At 40.0% G+C, this 18793-nt stretch overlaps 1 protein-coding gene across 3 annotated transcripts in view; it reads right to left on the minus strand.

Annotated features, from left to right (window-relative positions):
• Positions 1-5677: 5677 nt before the first annotated feature.
• The window catches only part of LOC122677962 (sterol carrier protein 2), a 103030-nt gene continuing 89914 nt past the window's right edge, over positions 5678-18793 (minus strand). For 2 of the 3 annotated variants that reach the window (XM_043878304.1, XM_043878303.1), the window contains 3 exons: positions 16388-16517; positions 9596-9675; positions 5678-6698 (listed from right to left, as the gene is read on the minus strand). In XM_043878304.1, coding sequence (XP_043734239.1) covers positions 6603-6698; positions 9596-9675; positions 16388-16517 — 306 coding nt within the window. In that variant the 3' untranslated portion in view covers positions 5678-6602. Of the gene's footprint in view, positions 6699-9595; positions 9676-16387; positions 16518-18793 lie in introns of those variants that run through there. The other variant, XM_043878305.1, reaches the window with a different exon arrangement.

Raw genomic sequence — 18793 nt, forward strand, 5'->3', positions numbered from 1 at the left:
CTTGGTTCCCTGACCAGAAATCGAATCCACGTCCCCTGCATTGCAAGGCAGATTCTTAACCACAGGACCATCATGGACGTCCCCATGTGGTCACTCTAACTGACTTGAGCTTCCTAAGTCTATGCCCGGCCAGGCTCAGGAGTCACCAAGCCATGGGCATGGACACAGACCAGTAACATTGTCGACCTGCCTAAATACAAATGTGCCCCCTAGTTGTGCTCATTTCCTGGGACAGTAACACAGAAGAGCCCTAATCTTAGGAATCAGCACCAACTGCATAAGCAGTTATCTACTTAGGACAGTAACCACCTTGCTGAACTTCTTTCCCTCATCTGTTAAATGAGGAGAATTAAAAAACCCAGACAAACCTTTTAGCCAACCGAAGGGAACGGCTACCCACTCCACTATTCTGGCCTGGAAAATTCCAAGGGGATTCTATACAGTCCATGGGGTTACAAAGAGTTGGACAGGATGGAATGACTCAAAGAAAAAAAATAGCATTCCAGAGTCTGGTTAGCTAACAACACAAAAATCTAGTCATCATAATGCAGAATCTGTGAGACCCCTCAACTTGTTTTCCTGCAACTAGACGATCCCATCTCGGGGTGATGGGAGACAGTAACACCCGAAATGTGTTGCTTACATCCAGTCTACTCTGTGGCTTCCCTGGTGGCTCAGACAGTAAAGAAAAAAAAAATCTACCTGCAATGTGGGAGACCTGGGTTCTATCCCTGGGTCAAGAAGATACCCTGAAGGAGGGCATGAACCCACTCCAGTATTCTTGCCTGGAGAATCCCATGGACAGAAGAGCCTGGCAGGCTACAGTCCATAGGGTTGCACAGAGTCAGACACAACTGAAGCGACTTACCACACACACAGTTAATTCCATAATCTCATTGTGACTGCTGTCACTGCAGAAAACCCTGCTTCACAAAGACAAGACACTGGAAATGCAAGCAGGCTTTTCAGTGCTTTTGTGGCTATCTCAGGATATTGTGCCTTGACTTTAACCCAGGAAGTATGGAGAGATTTGAAGTTATCTCAAATATACTTTATGGCCACCATTATTTTCGATCTCAACCAGTTGATCCTCTTTTAGCACGGACAAAGTCAATTAACCTGGCTTATTCACAAATGGGCCACAGATACATTCCTTCCCAGTTTGAGGGTGTTTTGTGGTTGTGAAGTCATGCTCAAACTCTCCTGAAAGCTGAGATCGGTGATCATGCACCAGCTGGGAGAAAGACAGCCCTAGCTCAGTCTCTTTCAAAATCTCTCCTAATGTTTTAAACATGTCAAAAACCCCAATGTTCACTCATTGCCACTATAATTTTAGTTTTGGCTTTGAATGCAGCCACTTTATTTGCTGACTTGAACACAACTGTTGTTCTCCCCTGAAGTGACAGATACAGTTTGTTAAGCAGGTTGAATATGTCACACAAGTAAGTTTTGCAACCCATTCTGGGTCACCAAAATGTGCTGCCAGTGGTGACTATTTCTCTGAGAAAGAAATCTCTGGAGTGGCTCTTGTTTGTTGTTGTTGTTTTTAATTGTAGGCTAATTACTTTACAATATCTAGCCATAGAAAAATGGTACAGATGAACCTATTTGCAGGGCAGGAATAGAGACGCAGATAAAGAGAACAGACATGTGGACAGAGGGGCAAAGGAGAGGGTGGGACTAGCATATATGCACTACCATGTGTAAAACAGATAGCTACTGGGAAGATGCTGGGTAGCACAGGGAGCTCAGCTCGATGTTCAGTGATGACCTAGAGTGGTGGGAGTGCAGTGGGAGGGAGGCTCACAAGGGAAGGGATACGTGTATACTCACAGTTGATTCATGTTGTGCTACAGCAGAAACTAACACAACATTGTAAGGTAATTATAATTCAATTTTTAAAAAAACTCTGGCCAGTGATCTACCTTTAGAAAGCCATCTCACTTTCGTGTATAAGAAAAGACATGTGTGCTCTGCGTCAATCTCCTCATAGACCTGCATGAGTAGACGTGAGTTAAAGGCACGTACTTCAATGTGGTTTATAATTTTAATCACATCCTGCAAAATGTTAAGTTCAGGTGACATTTTTCACCTAGCCAGCATTTCTCTATGGATGACCCAGTGCATAGCCTCACACTCAGAATCAACCTCTTTGACCTGAGTAGAGAAACCAGAAAGCTGTCCAGTCTCGGCAGACACTCCATCCATGCATATACTGACATAAAATGACCAACTTAGTTTTCCTTATATATAATCAAAGACTTGAATAGCTCTGCAGCTGCAGTGTTGGTTGGCAACAAGAATGCATATAACATATCCTCATGCATACCCTCCTGAAAAAATTATAGCACAAAAACAAGAATCATTGCCTTGTTGTCCCCATCGGTGGACTCATCAACCTGGACTGCATACCATGGTGACTCATTAATCCTAACAATTGTGCCTCAATATCTTCTGTTATTTCATCAAGTCGTCTGGTTACAGTGCTAGCCCAAAGAGGAATACATGCCACCTTTTGAACTGCAGTCTCTCGTAAAAGTTCACGACAAATGTCCATAGCAGCAGGCAGGATCAACTCTTCACCAACAGTAAAGAGCGTCTTACTTTTAGCAATGCAGTTAGCCACTAAAAATGATGCTCTCAGGGCAGACACATTTGATGAAGTGGTGGCCTTCAATAATTACTTCAGTTCTTCATGTTCACATTTTTTTCTTTTGAAAAACTCCAAAGGCTTGTGTTTTAATGCAGGGTGGTTGGTCTTTATGTGGTGAAGCAGTTTTAAAGTTTCATGGCTTCATTGGACAGCCGGTCACCACATATTAAACAGAGTGGGTTTGGAGAATGTGAATCACCTCTGCAATGAACCCATCATTTAAGTAGGACTCTTGGTATCTTCTTTTTCTTGGCAATCTTAAGAGTCTTCTGCTGTCTCATCATTGGGTTTTTCCCTGTTTTCAAAGAAGCTCTCCAGCAAGGTTTGTTGTTCATTTTGACTAGGGTTAAGCATGTGGACTTACCAAAACTGTGACTGAGACAAGTGAGCAGTGCAGGAAAAGACGCATGGATGGAAGCGGTAAATAAAATAATGGGCAGGGCCACATATGGACTAAAATAAGCGTTAGATTCTGACTGAAAGCCTGCCACTAGATGCAGCTTGTCACTTGTCACTCACTGATAGGATTTTGATGAGTCTGCAAGCAATTGATTTTGGTCTCTGTGCAGTCAAACTAACAATAATCTGTATTTGCAGCCACTTACCAGGGCTAGCCTCATCACCACAACACCACCTCAGATCATTAGATTCTCCTAAAGATTAGATTCTCCTAAAGAGCACGCAACCAAGGTCCCTCACATGCGCAGTTCACGATAGGGTTTGCGTTCCTATGACAATCTAATGCTGCTGCTGATTTGACAGGAGTAGCAGCTCAGGCAGTAATGTGAGCAATGGGGAGCAGCTGTAAATAAAGATGATGCTTTGTTCACCGGCTGCTCACCTCCTGTTGTGCGGCTCAGTTCCTAACAGGCCACAGATAGAAACCAGTCCATGGCCCGGGGGTTGGTGAACCCAACCTTACCATAATAAACAAATGCCTGAAGTAAGCCAGAAAGATAAAGAACATTACAGCATACTAACACATATATATGGAATTTAGAAAGATGGTAACGATAACCCTATATGCAAAACAGAAAAAGAGACACAGAAATACAGAACAGACTTTTGAACTCTGTGGGAGAAGGTGAGGGTGGGATGTTTCAAAAGAACAGCATGTATACTATCTATGGTGAAACAGATCACCAGCCCAGGTGGGATGCATGAGACAAGTGCTTGGGCCTGGTGCACTGGGAAGACCCAGAGGAATCGGGTGGAGAGGGAGATGGGAGGGGGGATCGGGATGGGGAATAAGTGTAAATCTATGGCTGATTCATATCAATGTATGACAAAACCCACTGAAATGTTGTGAAGTAATTAGCCTCCAACTAATAAAAAAATTAAAAAAAAAAAAACAAAAAAAACAAATGCCAATATAACTGGCTCCTGTTTATCTATTCAACTTCATCCTGGGCCTTTAGTTCCAGGTCATTATATTCCATTCACACTGGCCCTCTTGCAATTTGTAGAACAAGCCAGGCATCTTTCCTTTCCTGAATGATTCTTTGCATGGTTCATTTCTCAAACTGTAGATCTCAGCTTAAATATTACCTCCTCAGAGATGTCTCCCTCAACCACTGTATCAAAAGAGGCCCCTCACTATGACTCTCCATCACAGCACCCTGACCATCCCCCATATGGCATATCAGTCTGTAATAATGATTCTTTGACTGATGTCTCTCCCACTAGGCTGTAAGCACTATTAGGTGAGGAGCTCACTGCTATCTCCAGTGCCTAGCATTACCCTCAGTATGGTACCCTATAGACAGTAGGCACACAAGATATATTTGTTCAGTGAATCAACAAATGAGAAAAGACTCAAAAAATAGAACACTAAAAAAAAACAAAACCCTACAAACATCGTATCACACATCACAGAGACAAAAGGCGGGGAGAATAAGGGAACTCACACTTCAGTATGGGGAACTAAGAATGACTAGGATGTACACCTAACACTAACTTAGGTATTTTACATATGTTCTCTTTCTAGAGTCTCAATAATCGTAGGAGGTCAATATTAATATCTCCACTTTATAAATCAGGTAACTGAAGCTCAATCCGCTCAAGTAGCGAAACACGTAACAGCATCAGTTTTACCCCAGATTTGTTAACCTCTTTCCTCCAAACCATGATGCTTCCCTAGAAATTAAACTGCTGCTATATTTTTATCATAAAGTACTTCTCTATTATACATATAAATTGTATTTACACATGAATCTATCTATCTCTACCCCAAGAACCTGTTGTTGTTTTGTTTTTTTTTCAGGTTCATCCTAAAGGCTATAACAAATATCTCCTGCTACCTGGAATAAGGGAAGACAGAACACAGCAGCAAATCCAAACTACAAAGAAGTCACACATTTCGTTGGAACAATTTTCTTGAAGCCTTTATTTCTTCAGAGAGTAAAAAGCAACCATGATTAGGAAGTAAGTCTGTGTTCTGAATTCATTTTGGGGACCTGAGGTCAACTTATACTGGCTTATTTACCACCTTTCCCTAGCCCCAAACACTGTTCTGCTGGTTGCAGAACATGCAAAGTTAAATGGTCTAGGGGGATCGGATCCACAGTCCTGATTTCATTATTAGAGACTCCAAGTATTTAAACAAACAAATGAAACCACCTGGCTTTTTACCTCCAACCACCTTTGGGTGAAGTAACCATCTTAACAGAAGAAAGGTGGGGTCTGGATGTCTCCCAAAGGTTCTACTAAGAGACTCACAAGATTATCAGAGCAGAAGGAGCCGTAGAGACCATCTTAAATTCTCTCTTTTAACAGTTTAGGAAAAAGGTTCAGACAGACAGTTACTTATTTGCCTAAGAGAAACAAGACTCCTAACTTCTAGTCAAGTGCTCTTTCCACCACAACACAGCACCTCCCTAATCAAGAACTAGTGGCTGATTATGCCAAAGTACCAGTAGACAGTAGTCTAGGTAACACAGATGGTAAATCTCAAGTTTTTCTCTTACTCTCCATCATTTGGAAAACTTTGAACAAAAATAATATACACAGTAAAAACAAAGGCAATGAGGAAGAGCTATTTTAATTTTGATATTAAATATTCTTCCAAAAACATTATTTTACCCCACATTTTACTGAGTTATTAGAAATGACATTAGCATTAGAAAAACTAGGAAGATAAATGTGGTTAAACTAACATACGAAAAAGGAAAATTATAATTAAGAATGTTACAAATTTAAATTAATACAAGATTATAATTTGAAAACTGTGCATCTCAAAGCAAACTCCATTCACTGAATTACTTTCAAAACAGCATTTTGTGACTCTTACACACTGATTTTTTCAAGAACAAATCTCATTTAAAAATATTTTTATTTTAAAAAATAGGCCTGGGTTCAGTGGTAGATTTTTACTCCCAAGCTTTGATCACATTTCTTTGATTTGGGAAGAAAATGCCACTTTGATGGCATGAAATTCAAATTTTTAAAGTTTATTTTTTTTAAAACAAAAATCCCAGTACAGAATTTTAAAAATTATCACTGGGAAATATATTAATGTCATTAAATGCACAACATTAATTACTGGTCAGCTAATAATGGTATTCTGTTTCTTCCCTCATTTTCCCAAGGAAAACTGGAAATTTCAGCAGAATAATCTTCAAGTATACATTATTAGCAAAATGAGAGCTTCTGTTTACATATGTTTTGTATTTTGCTATTTCTAACTTTATTCTAAAACTCAATTTTACCCCCAAACCATAATTACCACATTAACTCTGTAATGCACAGTTGTTTGCAACTCAGCAAAGCAGTAGTAAACCATCAGGTTCTATTCACCCAGTGCTTAGAAAAAACAGAATTGATCACACCCATTTAAAAACAAATCTCATGCTATTTCCCAATGTATAGTTTCAATCTAAGTTCTGACAATGAAATATATGGATATATATCTATATATCTCATCTTGATCTTCAAAGGAGGCAAAGGGAGTTCACAGCTTAGCTTTGCCAGGCTGAAGCTGGAGATTTTGTAATTTCATAGCCAGACCCATGTTGCCATTGATTTTCAACTTGCCTTGAAAGAAGGCCTGTGAGGAAGAAAAAATAACATTTAGTATTTGCTTTTTTTGTTTTGAGATCACTGATATTTCTAGATTATCCATAGGGTCAGAAAGAATTGGACATGACTGAAATGCCTTAGCACACATGCACTAAACTATCCAGCCCCAAGATGATTTATTTATCCAGGTCTCAAACTTTCTTCAAAATATGAAACTTGGCTTTCCATAATAGATTTAGCACCTGATTCATCACAAGGATGAATTTGTAAAAGTCATGCTTTACACAGAGCAGTCAAAAGGAACACTTTTCCAAAATCTGTTCTCTTAGAAATTGAGTCTGCCATTACCTGTCTTCCTCAAAGGAGGTACATCTTCCACATATTAGGCAGAGTGGGCTCATGCTAGACTGATTTTATTTAAAAACATTACACGTTCAGTGGGTCTGCCAGCAGGGAGGAAAAGCAAATGTGTAACATACTTAGAAACTTGGGATTTGATTACAGATGCATCTATGCAATGAAACGTCACCATTTTTCTCCCTTTTTTGTATTCCCTACAGAGGGAGGCAGAGCAGCCTGCTGAGACTGAGGCACCTGTGTGTATCTTTGGCTCAATAAGGAGACTCAAACCAGTCCCAAGTGCAGAGATACAACTTCTTCCATTTAACAACTGCCTGGGAGGATTTTCCTGCTGGTCCAGTGGTTAAAAATCTGCCTTCCAATGCAGGGAACATGAGTTTGAACCCTGGTCCAGGTAGATTCCACATATGCTGCAGGGCAAATTTAAGTCTGTGCACCACAACTACTAAAGCCTGTGCACTCTAGAGAAGATATGAACATTAGCACATTAACGCAAAGGTCTCCCACATTTATCTTTAATTCCTCTGGGTGCTAACAGGTGTTCAGGAAAAGTAAGCTGACACTTCACTCTCCAAATGGGTGGTAAACAGATAAAATGAGAGAACAAAGGCAGTGGAGTGTGAAGCCTGACCACGCTACCAAGTGAGTGTATGGAGTGCACAGTGGCTGGGCTGCAGTGGGTGGGAAGGGGGACGTGCCAGCTCTGACACTGGTGGCCTCTGTTCTCTCCAGATTTTGAAGAGGGTGCAGTGGGTGGAAATGTCAGTGTCAATGTGTGTATTCAGTTGAAACGTCATAGATGTAAGTCTCTCACTTGTCAATCCATCAGCTGAAATGTGCTTAGTTGCTTAGAATAACCATTTTTAAAAGGAATACAAGTAGGAGTCAGATTTAGTTGTTTTATCTAATCTTTCAAATTACGAGGGTACCACAGGAACAAGACCTGAAACAAATCAGGCTGAGTCAACAACAACAAAAATAAAGTTATAATGGAAGCAGCATCCTAGTTTCCTTTGTACTATCTACGGATAACATATATCAAGTTTACTCAACATTGTGCAACTAAAGGGTATAAGAAGACCCCAGACAACTGGAGGCCTGAAAAATCTATACAAGGCATAAATACATTTTAGAGAAATACAAATGGTGGTGCTAGTGATGAAGAACCTGCCTGCCAAAGCCAAAGACATAGACGCAGGTTCGATCCCTGGATCCGGAAGACCCTGGAGGAGGGCATGGCAACCCACTCCAGTATTCTTGCCTGGAGAATCCCATGGACAGAGGAGCCCAGCGGGCTACAGTTCACAGGGTCACAAAGGCTTGGACACGACTGACACAACTTAGCATGCATGCACACCAGGCACCATGTTAAGTTCTAAAGACACAAGGGTGAACAAGATGTGGTTTGTTTCCTTGAGACAAACACAATCTAAATCTAATGGGGAAGAGACAGGCACATTATGACTAGCATAATGAAACAAGTACTAGGCTAGCAGTCCAGCAAGTGGCCCAGAAGAGGGACTGACTATAGCTCCCCAACAATGTGGTAGGAGGTCTTTAAACATAACATCTAAATTCATGTTGTTTTGTTATATTAATATTTATTTATTTGGCTATGTCGGTTCTCACTTGTAGCATAACGGACCTTTAGTTGCAGAATGTGAACTCTTGGTTGTAGCATGTGGCATCTAGTTCCCCGACCAGGGATCGAACACAAGCCCGTGAATTAGGAGTGCAGAGTCTTAACCACTGGACCACCAGGGAAGTCCCTAAGTTCATTTTGAAAGACAAGGAGTTTGTCAAGGAAGTCACAGCTCAGACAAGAAAAAAAAAAGAGCACAGGCAAAGATACGAAAATAGAAGGTCTTGCCTTTGTGACCACCGGCCCCTCCTTCTATCTGAATGACTCCTATTCTCCACCTGTACACTGATGATTCCTGATCACTCCCAGGACAAAGCCAAGTGTTGTTTCCTCTGTGAAGCCTTCTCTGACAGCCCAGGAAGATATGGCTTCTCTTCTTCCACCCTCCCCAACCACAAGCCAGACAGGGCACCATGGCTATTTGGCTCACTTATTCTTCTGCAAACCTGTCTTGTACCAAATTGTGGATGCCCAGAACAAGTGAACTGTTTCTTATTCATCTGGACATTTCTAGCACACAAGGCAGTGGCTGGCACGTGGTTAGATCCACAACTGTTTGTCATTCACTAAGTGGACATTTGGGGAACACTGAGTTTTGTGGGTTTGACCTCTTTAGATTTTATGGGATGAGGCTGAGACAGATGATGAAGTCAAATGGGCTGAAACCCACCTGTGTGTGTATTTGTGCTTAGTCGTTCAGTCATGTCCAACTTTTTGCAACCTCATGAACTGTAGCTAGCCAGGCTCCTCTGTCCATGGGGGTTCTCCAAGCAAGAATATTAGAGTGCCCTCCTCCAGGGGATCTTCCCAGCCCAGGCATCAAACCCAGGTCTCCTGTACTGCAGGTGGATTCTTACCAACTGAGCTATCAGGGAAAAACCAAAACACACCTAATATAAGGATATAAGCACCATCATACGTACCGTCTGAGGATTCATTTTACCAGTCATCAAAGCCAGTAAGTCCGAGTCAGCCATTGTGATTGTGCAGTCAGCCTTCTTATCTAAAACAGACATTCAGAAAGAAAAAGTGTTCAGTTTCATGTGTACATTTTAGTCAAAAGTCACTGACTGCAACAGAATCACACCCAGTGTTAGTGTGGGCACATGGGCATTCACATACACTCTACAGCAGCCTGGTAAAATGTGGCATAAATCACAAGCAATCTTGATATTTAGCAAGAGGGAATACATTAAATAATGATGGTATATTCATATAGTGGGTACAATGCAGCCATTAGATGATGAGGATCTACATTTCACTGACCTGAAAAGATACTCATATTATACTGTTCATGATACTGTTACGCAAGCCAGTTACAAAACGAACTATAAGCATGAACCCACGTTTTGCTTAAAAACAGATATTCAATTATATATGTACAGGAAAAACATCTGTAAACTTGGAGACCAATATAATAATAGTAGCTACTGTGGCACACAGACTCTAAGGTGACCCCTGTGATCGTTGCCTTCCAGTTTTCATTCATGCCTTCGTATAATCCCCTACCCTTGAGTATGGTCAGGACCTGTGACTTGCTTCTAGCCTGCAGAATGTGAGAAAGGTGATGGTCTGTCATTCTTGTGTTGTATTACATTATATAAGACTCTCTCTTGCTGGCCAACTTTGTCTCACTCTCCTGCTGGCCTTGAATAAGCTAGCTGCTATCCTGTGAACTACATACTGCACAGGGAGAGAGTCACATGGCAGGGTACTGGCCTTCAGGAGCTGAGGGTAGACTCTGGTCTATAACCAGTAAAAAAAAAAAAAAAAAAAAAAACCTGATGCTATCATTCTTACAGTTGCAAGGAAGTTACTTCTGCAGCAGCATGATTGAGCTTGTATTTAAACCCCTTCTCCAGCCAAGTCTCCAGATGACAACCCAGCCCTGGACAACACGCTGACTGCAGCCTGCAAGACCTTATGCAGAGGACCCAGCTAAGCTGTCCTCAGCCAACTTACCCATGGAAGCTATGAAGTAATAAATGTGTGTGTTGTTTTAAACCACTAAGTTTGTGGTCATTTGTCACACAGTAATAGCAGATGCATGCCTAGCGATATCTGGGCTTAACAAAATTTTTCTGCAAAGGATCAGACATTACATATTTTAGGCTTTGTGAGCCATTAGGTCTCTACTGCAACGCACCTACAGCACAACCCTGCCCCTACTGCACCAGAGCAGCCACAGATGATACATAAACAAGTGCATGCAGCTGGATTCCAGCAAAACTAGTTTCAAAACAGTAGCAGACCAAGAGGGAGAAGATATTTGTAACTCATATATTTAACAAAGAACTTTTAGCCAGAAAATATTAAAAAAAACTCCTATCACCCAATTAGAAAAGGGTGGATAGACCAACACAAAAATGGGTAAATAAACAGGCACATACAAAAGATCTCCAAACGGCCAAAGATAGCACATGAAACAGTGCTCAATTCCACTAGTCATCAGGAAAATGCAAATCAAAAGTATAGATCAGATACTACAACATACCTACTACAATGAATAGCTTCAAAAATACCCAGTGCTGGTGAGGATGAACAGCTAAAAGGTCAATATAACGCTAGAGGGACTGTAAAATGTTACAGTCACTTTAGAAAACAGCCTGGAAGTTTCTTAGAAAGCTAAAAACACATATGCCATATAACCTGGTAATCCCAGTCTTAAGTGTTTACTCAAGAGAAATGAAAACATAAATCCACATGAAAACCTGTATATGAATGTTCATAATGGCTTTATTCAAACTGCCAAAACCTGGAAAAAAGACAAATATACATCAGCCAGTGACTGGATAAACTATTCAGCAACAAAAAAGGAACAAACTACTACATGAAAGAAGTGGGCTCAAAAAGCTGCAGGCTATCATGATTCCATTTGCAGTTTGTGACGTTCTGAAAAAAGTGAAACCACAGGGACATAAATCAGATCAGGGGTTGCCAGGGCCTGAGCATGAGAGAAGGGGATTGACTACAAAAGGAGACGAGGACATTTTTTTGAAATATTCTGTATGTTGATTTTTGGTAGTGGGATACAACTGTAGGCATTTATCTAAATTCATAGAATTGTAATCTAAAAAAGGTAGATTTTATTGTACATAAATTATACCTTAAAGAACTTGACTTTAAAAAAAAAAACTAAATTACCAAAGTACTGTCAAAAATGTGGAGCAAATAAAACTCTCATATAACACTGAAGAGTAATACAGAAGAGAATTAAAATAGTATGTCCACAAGAAAACTTGGCTATATGGTAGCTCATGAGTTAATATTTCTATTCCTGGTTATATGCCAAATGGAGATAAATACGTATGTCCACTAAAAGACACACATGAGAATGTCTGTAATGGCTTTATTCACTAACACCCCAAAATGGAAACATGTAAAGATATATCAACCATGAACTGAATAAATAAATTCTGATGCATTCACATAGTAAAAATGAACTAACACTACATGCAATAATATAATGAAGCTTACAATAATGAAAGAAGCCACACGTCAAATAGTAAATATTGTATGGCTCCATCTATATGAATTTCCAAAATAAATAAAATTCAACTTATGGTGATAGAACTTGGAATAGTGGTTCCTTTGGGGAAGGATCAGAGATGGGAGGTGATATGCGGGAGGTTTCTAGAGTGCTGGCAACATTCTACATCTTGAGCTGGGAGATGTATTCATTTGTTAACATTTATTTGCCTGTACACTCAGATTTATGCCCTTCTTTATGGACTAGACATCAAAAAAATTTTACACAACACAAAAAATCAGGTGGCGGGATGAATTTGGCCCACAGGCCATCATTTGTCAACTCTTGATATATATAGATGGTAAGATTATAGGAGAGTAATTTTTTCATTTTATTTCTCTATTTTTCATACTTGATTATGTATTACTTATATAAAAACAAAGTTTTTAAAATAATAATTTTAATACTATAATCAAAGTATAATGGCAAAAAGGCCATATCACAAAGACTCTAAATTCTTCTTGCAAAATCAGCCATGTCTACTTTGGACAAATGAGAGGTTTCAAGTGCCAAAGGAAAAATCCACCAAGAAATTAAAATTTTCAGCAGTCAGTGTTTTAGGTAATCAGTATAACAACAGTACTCTAATAGCACTACAACTGATAACAGTAATAATATCAAATTATGGCCCACCAGTTAGCTAATCTTTGCCTTAATCAAAAAAAAAAAAAAAAAGCAGTTGCTATCGTCTGAATGTCTGTATCCCCCCAAAACTCATATGCTGAAATCCTAATGCTTGATGCTATAGTATTAGTATGGAGGGCCTTCCGGGGTCATGACAGTAGAGCCCTTATGCATAGGATTTATGCCTTATTAAGAGGCTTCAGAGAGACCCTGAGCCCTTCGACAATGTGAGCCCACAGTAAGAAAGCACTGGCTATGAACCAGGAAGAGGGGCCTCACTAAATGTGATCATAGCAATGTCCTGATCTTGGACTTCCAGTCACCAGAACTATGACAGATAAATTCCTGTTGTTTATCCGCCACCCAAGCTGTGGTATGCTCGATAAAGCAGCTCAAACGGACTAGGATGGGGATAAACTATTAAAGCATATGATGCCCATATTATTAACTAAAACAATATTGGAAATTAAAAATTTTTCTATGTCTTAGAATGCAGGGGTAACCCTTAAAAGGACTGTGATTTAACAGCCATTCCATCTTTGCCTGTAACAAAATTTTCTCATTACATGAAAAAAGGTCTAAAGTCTTAAAAATTATGGTATTTTTGGGGGGAGGGGTGGGATGGGTTGAGAGATTGGGATTAACATATACACATTACTATGTATAAAACAGATAACCAATGAGAATCTACTGCAGCACAGAGACCTCTACTCTGTGCCCTGTGGCGACCTAAATGGATGGAAATCCAAAAAAGAAGGGATGTATGTATACGTATAGGGTTTCCCTGGTGGCTCAGATGGTAAAGAATCTGCCTACAATGTGGGACGCCCGAGTTCAACTCCTGGGTTGGGAAGATCCCCTGGAGAAGGGAATGGCAACCCACTCTAGTATTCTTGCCTGGAGAACTCCATGGACAGAGGAGTCTGGTAGGCTATATGGTCCATGGGGTCACAGAGTTGGATACAACTGAGCAACTAACACTGACATGTTTACATAAGGCTGATTCACTTTGCTACACAGCAGAAACTGACGGTAGTGTAAAATAAGTACACTCCAATAATAAAAAATAATAACAATAAGCCTTAATACCAGGTAGAGTAATTCTTCCCACTTTATTGTTTTTTTGTAATGATTTTTAAGCTATCCTAGGGCCTATGATTTTCCATATAAATTTTTAAATAAGCTTGTCTATGACTAAGAAAAGTCTTGCTGGAATTTTGGTAGAAATTGTATTTAGTCCATAGATGAATTTGAGAAGTGACACCTTTATTCAACTGAGTCTTCCAATCTAAGAATATGTTATTTCCCTCCATTCAGTTAGGTTTTCTTTGATTTCCTTTGTTAATGTTTTATAATTTTCAGCATATAGATTCTGTACATGTTTTTTAAGTGTAAATCTAAGTATTTAACTTAGTAGAAAAGTATTTAACTTTGTAGAAAGCTAATAATATTAATACTATTGTGTTTTAAAAAGCATTAAGGTATTTACAATTTAGAAAATCCAATTCTCTTGTAGATAGATAACATCAAAGAGCAGGGAGAAAAAAGTTAGCAAATTGAGAGAGCTGGACTTGATTTATAGCTGGATTAGATCCTAATATTCCAAGAAAGGACTCCTAGTGACTTTAGGAAATTAAGTGCTGCTGCTGCTGTTACTATGCCAGCACTCACTGAGCTCTCTCTATGCTGAGAGCTTCACATACCTGGGCTTTATTTGATCTCAATAACCCTACGAGTATTGATAGAACTCCTCTTCCTTCACAGTTCAGGTACCATCAATTTCACCCCAAACACTCCTGGTGACTACCACCTAACAAACACTTTTAACACTGCCAACACTCAAGCTATCCTTTTTGCTTACTTGGATGGTGGTATCATCCATTCTCTTAATTGCGCTCTCTGCCTCTGATTTCTTCCTTGCTAATTCATCATGTCTACTGCAGCAGCTTCATCCTCTAAAACACAGCTCTTGACTTTCATTTTTTTCAAAAAAGCTAGTGTCCCTAGACCACCTCTCTCAATTGCATCAGGTTCTCTTCAAAGAGAGAAACATAACATACAATATAGCTACCATTTACTGAATGCTTACTAAGCATCACTCATTCATTCTGCTGTTCATTTTTATTATCTATTTTATTGAAGGCCTACCAGGTATCAGATATTATTCTAGGCACTGTGAATGCAGCAGTGAACCTAAGAAGCAAAAGCTCTGCCTCCATGCAGCTTACAACTCAAGTGGGGGATGGATAATAAGCAAATAAATAAGATACAGTATATCAGATGGAGGTAAGTGCTATAAAGAAAAGTAAGGCAGAAAAGGACAATAGGGAATGGTAATGAGGTGTGATTTAGAAGTGTGGCTGGGGAAACACTCACTGAGAAGGTGACATTTAGGCAAAAATCCAAAGCAAATGCAAGGACCAGCCATGAGGATATCTGAGGGATGATGATCCCAGGCAGTAGAAAGTTCCGGAACTGGGAATACCTTACATTCAAGCCACAGCAAGGAAGCCACTATGACTGCAGCAAAGTGAGGAAGATGTAGTAAGAAAGAGAAGACTAGGGCCAATCACATGGCATGTACAGCGGAGACTGGAACAGCACTGTAAGTCAATGATACTTCAGTTAAAAGAAAAAGAGCCAAGCATGACTTCAAGGATTTTAGACGGAGAAATTGGTTAAACAAAGGGGCAATTTATCAAAATGGAATATCAGCAGATACTTAGTAAGTATCCAAGTAAATCTGTTAGTTAAGCAGCTGGATATACACCTTGGAGTTCAATGTCTGAGTTCACACTAAGATATCTGGGAGTCATCAGTGTGGAGATGGTTTGAAAAGCATGAGATTAGATGAGAGCCCCAGGGAGTGAATGTAGATAGAACTGAGCCTTAGAGCACCAACATTTACACACTTAGAGATGAGGAAAAAACAGGGAGAGGCCAAGAAGGAACACCCAATAGGTAGGAAGAAAGCCTGGAAAAGTAATATTATCAGAACTGGGAATTAACCACTGAAGTTAACAATATGGTGGTTACTTATGACCTTGACAAGAACAGTTCTGGAATAATGATGAGCTGACAAAGGCTGACTGGAGTAGGTTCAAGAAACACTGAGATGAGAGGAAGTGGAGATAGTGAGTATAGACAGGTCTTTTGAGGACATGTAGCCATACACTGACCCATGTGCTTCACAGGTTAATTAGCAGACAATTCTCTTAATCCCCTCACGAATCCTATGAAATAGGAACCATTTATTATTCCCATTTACAAATGAAAAAAAAACAAAGCTCAGAGAAGTGAAATAATTTAAGGCCAGAATCTGTGAGTGGCAGGACCAGGACTCTAAACCCAAGGTTGCCTAGTTCCAAAGCCTAACGCTAGCCACAGTGATGGAGCCTCACAATCTTTGGGAGGAAAACAGACAGGACCTATCCTATTCCCAAAGATTCCCCAGTGCTTGACAATATCTAAAGCCAGCACTTCTGGGGCCACCAAGGCAGGCCCCCATCTTCCTCTGTGAGCTTGTCAGTGCTCCTATCAGTGAGGTCATCACCGCACTGACCTGAGTTAGGCAGCACTGATCCTTTGCCGTTCTTCACGTCCACCACCCAGGTGGCTTCTTTACCCCCAGGGCCATCCTTCACCTTGAAGGCAAAAATACCACCAATTTTCTTCACAAACTGCTCACCTTCCTGGAAAGAAAAACAACACAGAGTTATATTAAGTTCACTCCTCTGGCTTTGCCCCCAAATTAAATGTTTAAGCAGATATATGACATGAGCTGCTGGGCAGCAGGCAAGTCCCCAGGCTCCCTTAGGATCTTTCACCCAGAAAATCCGAAAGGTAACCAGGCAGCAACTCCCTCATCTGCCAAATCTTCTGATTAAAATGGCTTTCTGGATACAACCAGTGGAAGGAAAAGGGGAATTGGGGAGTGGGTGGCACAGCAGCACTTTCTATTGCAATAGGCTTCATTTGTCTCAATAATTTCTAGAAGATCCACTCTGGCCTCTCAAAACATAGGAACTCTACCCCTTCTTTTTTTCTAGCAGGTAAATTCCTTCACATGTATGTTTGGTGTTCCACAATCAGAATTTAAATATAAGTGGTTCAACTCATTTTCTGGATTAGTATAAAGAATTATACGAGTAATATCCCATCCACCACCTACTTTTGGATCTTGGGGAATGAGGCTGAAAAAATAACCTCAGATACATATCTCTGTAGGGTGGTTTCCTTTCTCCTTCCCTCTTCCCTTCATTCCCACTCTGTTTCCTCTTTTCTTACTGAAATACTGATTGACTGAAACCATGACTGTCACCAAACTTTGTTTCAGGCTCTATAGAGTCAGAAGGGTAAATGATAACACACTATGATCTCTATGATGGATGGGAGCACAGAGGACACCCTAAGCCGGGTGGCAGGGTAAATAACTCACACACTCCCCCTGAAAAAGCACACAGACACAATAACTTCATTGCAAGTAAATATATCATACTGCAGAAAAATAGAAAATATTGATGAAGAAAAAGAAAATAGAAATCATTCACAATTTCATCACCACTTAAGAAAATAACATTTTGATATAAATCCCCTCTATCTTTTTTTCTCTGCATATACACTTTTTAAATGGGATCACAGTATATACTATACTAATTTGTAATCCACCTTTCAGTTTAATATATCTATCCTTACTACTGTGTCATTAAGAATTCTTCTACATAATTTTAAATGACTATACACAGTCTTTAATTGTAGAAGTTCACTACACTTTATTCTCTGTTGCTTGATGGGCTTCCCTGGTGGCTAGCTGGTTAAGAATCCGCCTGCAATGCAGAAGATTCTGGTTCGATTCCCGGGTTGGGAAGATCCCTTAGAGAAGGGATGGGCTACCCACTCCAGTACTCATGGGCTTCCCTGGTGGCCCAGCTGGTAAAGAAGCCACCTGCAGTGCGGGAGACCTGGGTTCGATCCCTGGGTTAGAAAGGTCCCTGGAGGAGGACATGGCAATCCACTCTAGTATTCTTGCCTGGAGAATACCCATGGACGGAGGAGCCTGGTGGGCTACAGTCCACGGGGTCGCAAAGAATCGGACACAACTGAGTGACTCAGCACAGCACAGCTGTTGCTTGATATTTAGGTTAGTCCTAATTTCTGGCTCTTAAAACAATGCTGTAAATAACATTCTTGTATCTAAGTATTTTTATATAAACTCATTTATATAAAGTTAAACTCCAAGAATTCAACTTTGCTAATTAATAACAATGAATTTGAAACAGCATAAGTTTGAATTCTTGCTCTGCCATGTACTTATATAACCCTGAGCAAGTTAATAAACCTCTCTCAATCTGTTTTCTTTTCTGTGAAATGGAGTTAATAATAGTAGCTATCCTCATAAAGTTGTACAGTACTTAAATACCCACAAAACACAGAGTAACTGCTCAATAAATGTTAGTATTTTTTCCCATTATTTCACTCTATGATCTGTCTGCTATTCCTGTGCCAGTATTATAGCTTTATAAATCTACTTTACTCTTTATATAGTAAACTTCCATGTGCGTGTGAGTTATTCACTCAGTTGTGTCCAATTCTTTGCAACCCAATGGACTGCAGCCCACCAGGCTCCTCTGTCCCTAGGATTCTCCAGGCAAGAATACTAGAGTGGGTTGCCATTTCCTTTTTCAGGGGATCTTCCTGACCCAAGGATCGAACCTGGGTCTCCTGCATTGCAGGAGGATTCTTTATCATCTGAGCTACAGGGAATCCCAAAATTTCCATAATCTTCCAAATATTCTTCACTATGCTTGGATTTGTTACAACATTTTTTTTCTTCTAGATGTACATTATAATCATTTAGTTAGTTTTTCACCCCAAAATGCTATTGGGTTTAAACAGGGTTACATAAAATACATGGATCTGTTTGATGGAGAATAATTACCTTATAATATTAAGAACTCCCATTCATGAA

The sequence above is a fragment of the Cervus elaphus genome, chromosome 20 (assembly GCF_910594005.1).
Source record: "Cervus elaphus chromosome 20, mCerEla1.1, whole genome shotgun sequence".
Lineage (NCBI taxonomy): Eukaryota > Metazoa > Chordata > Mammalia > Artiodactyla > Cervidae > Cervus > Cervus elaphus.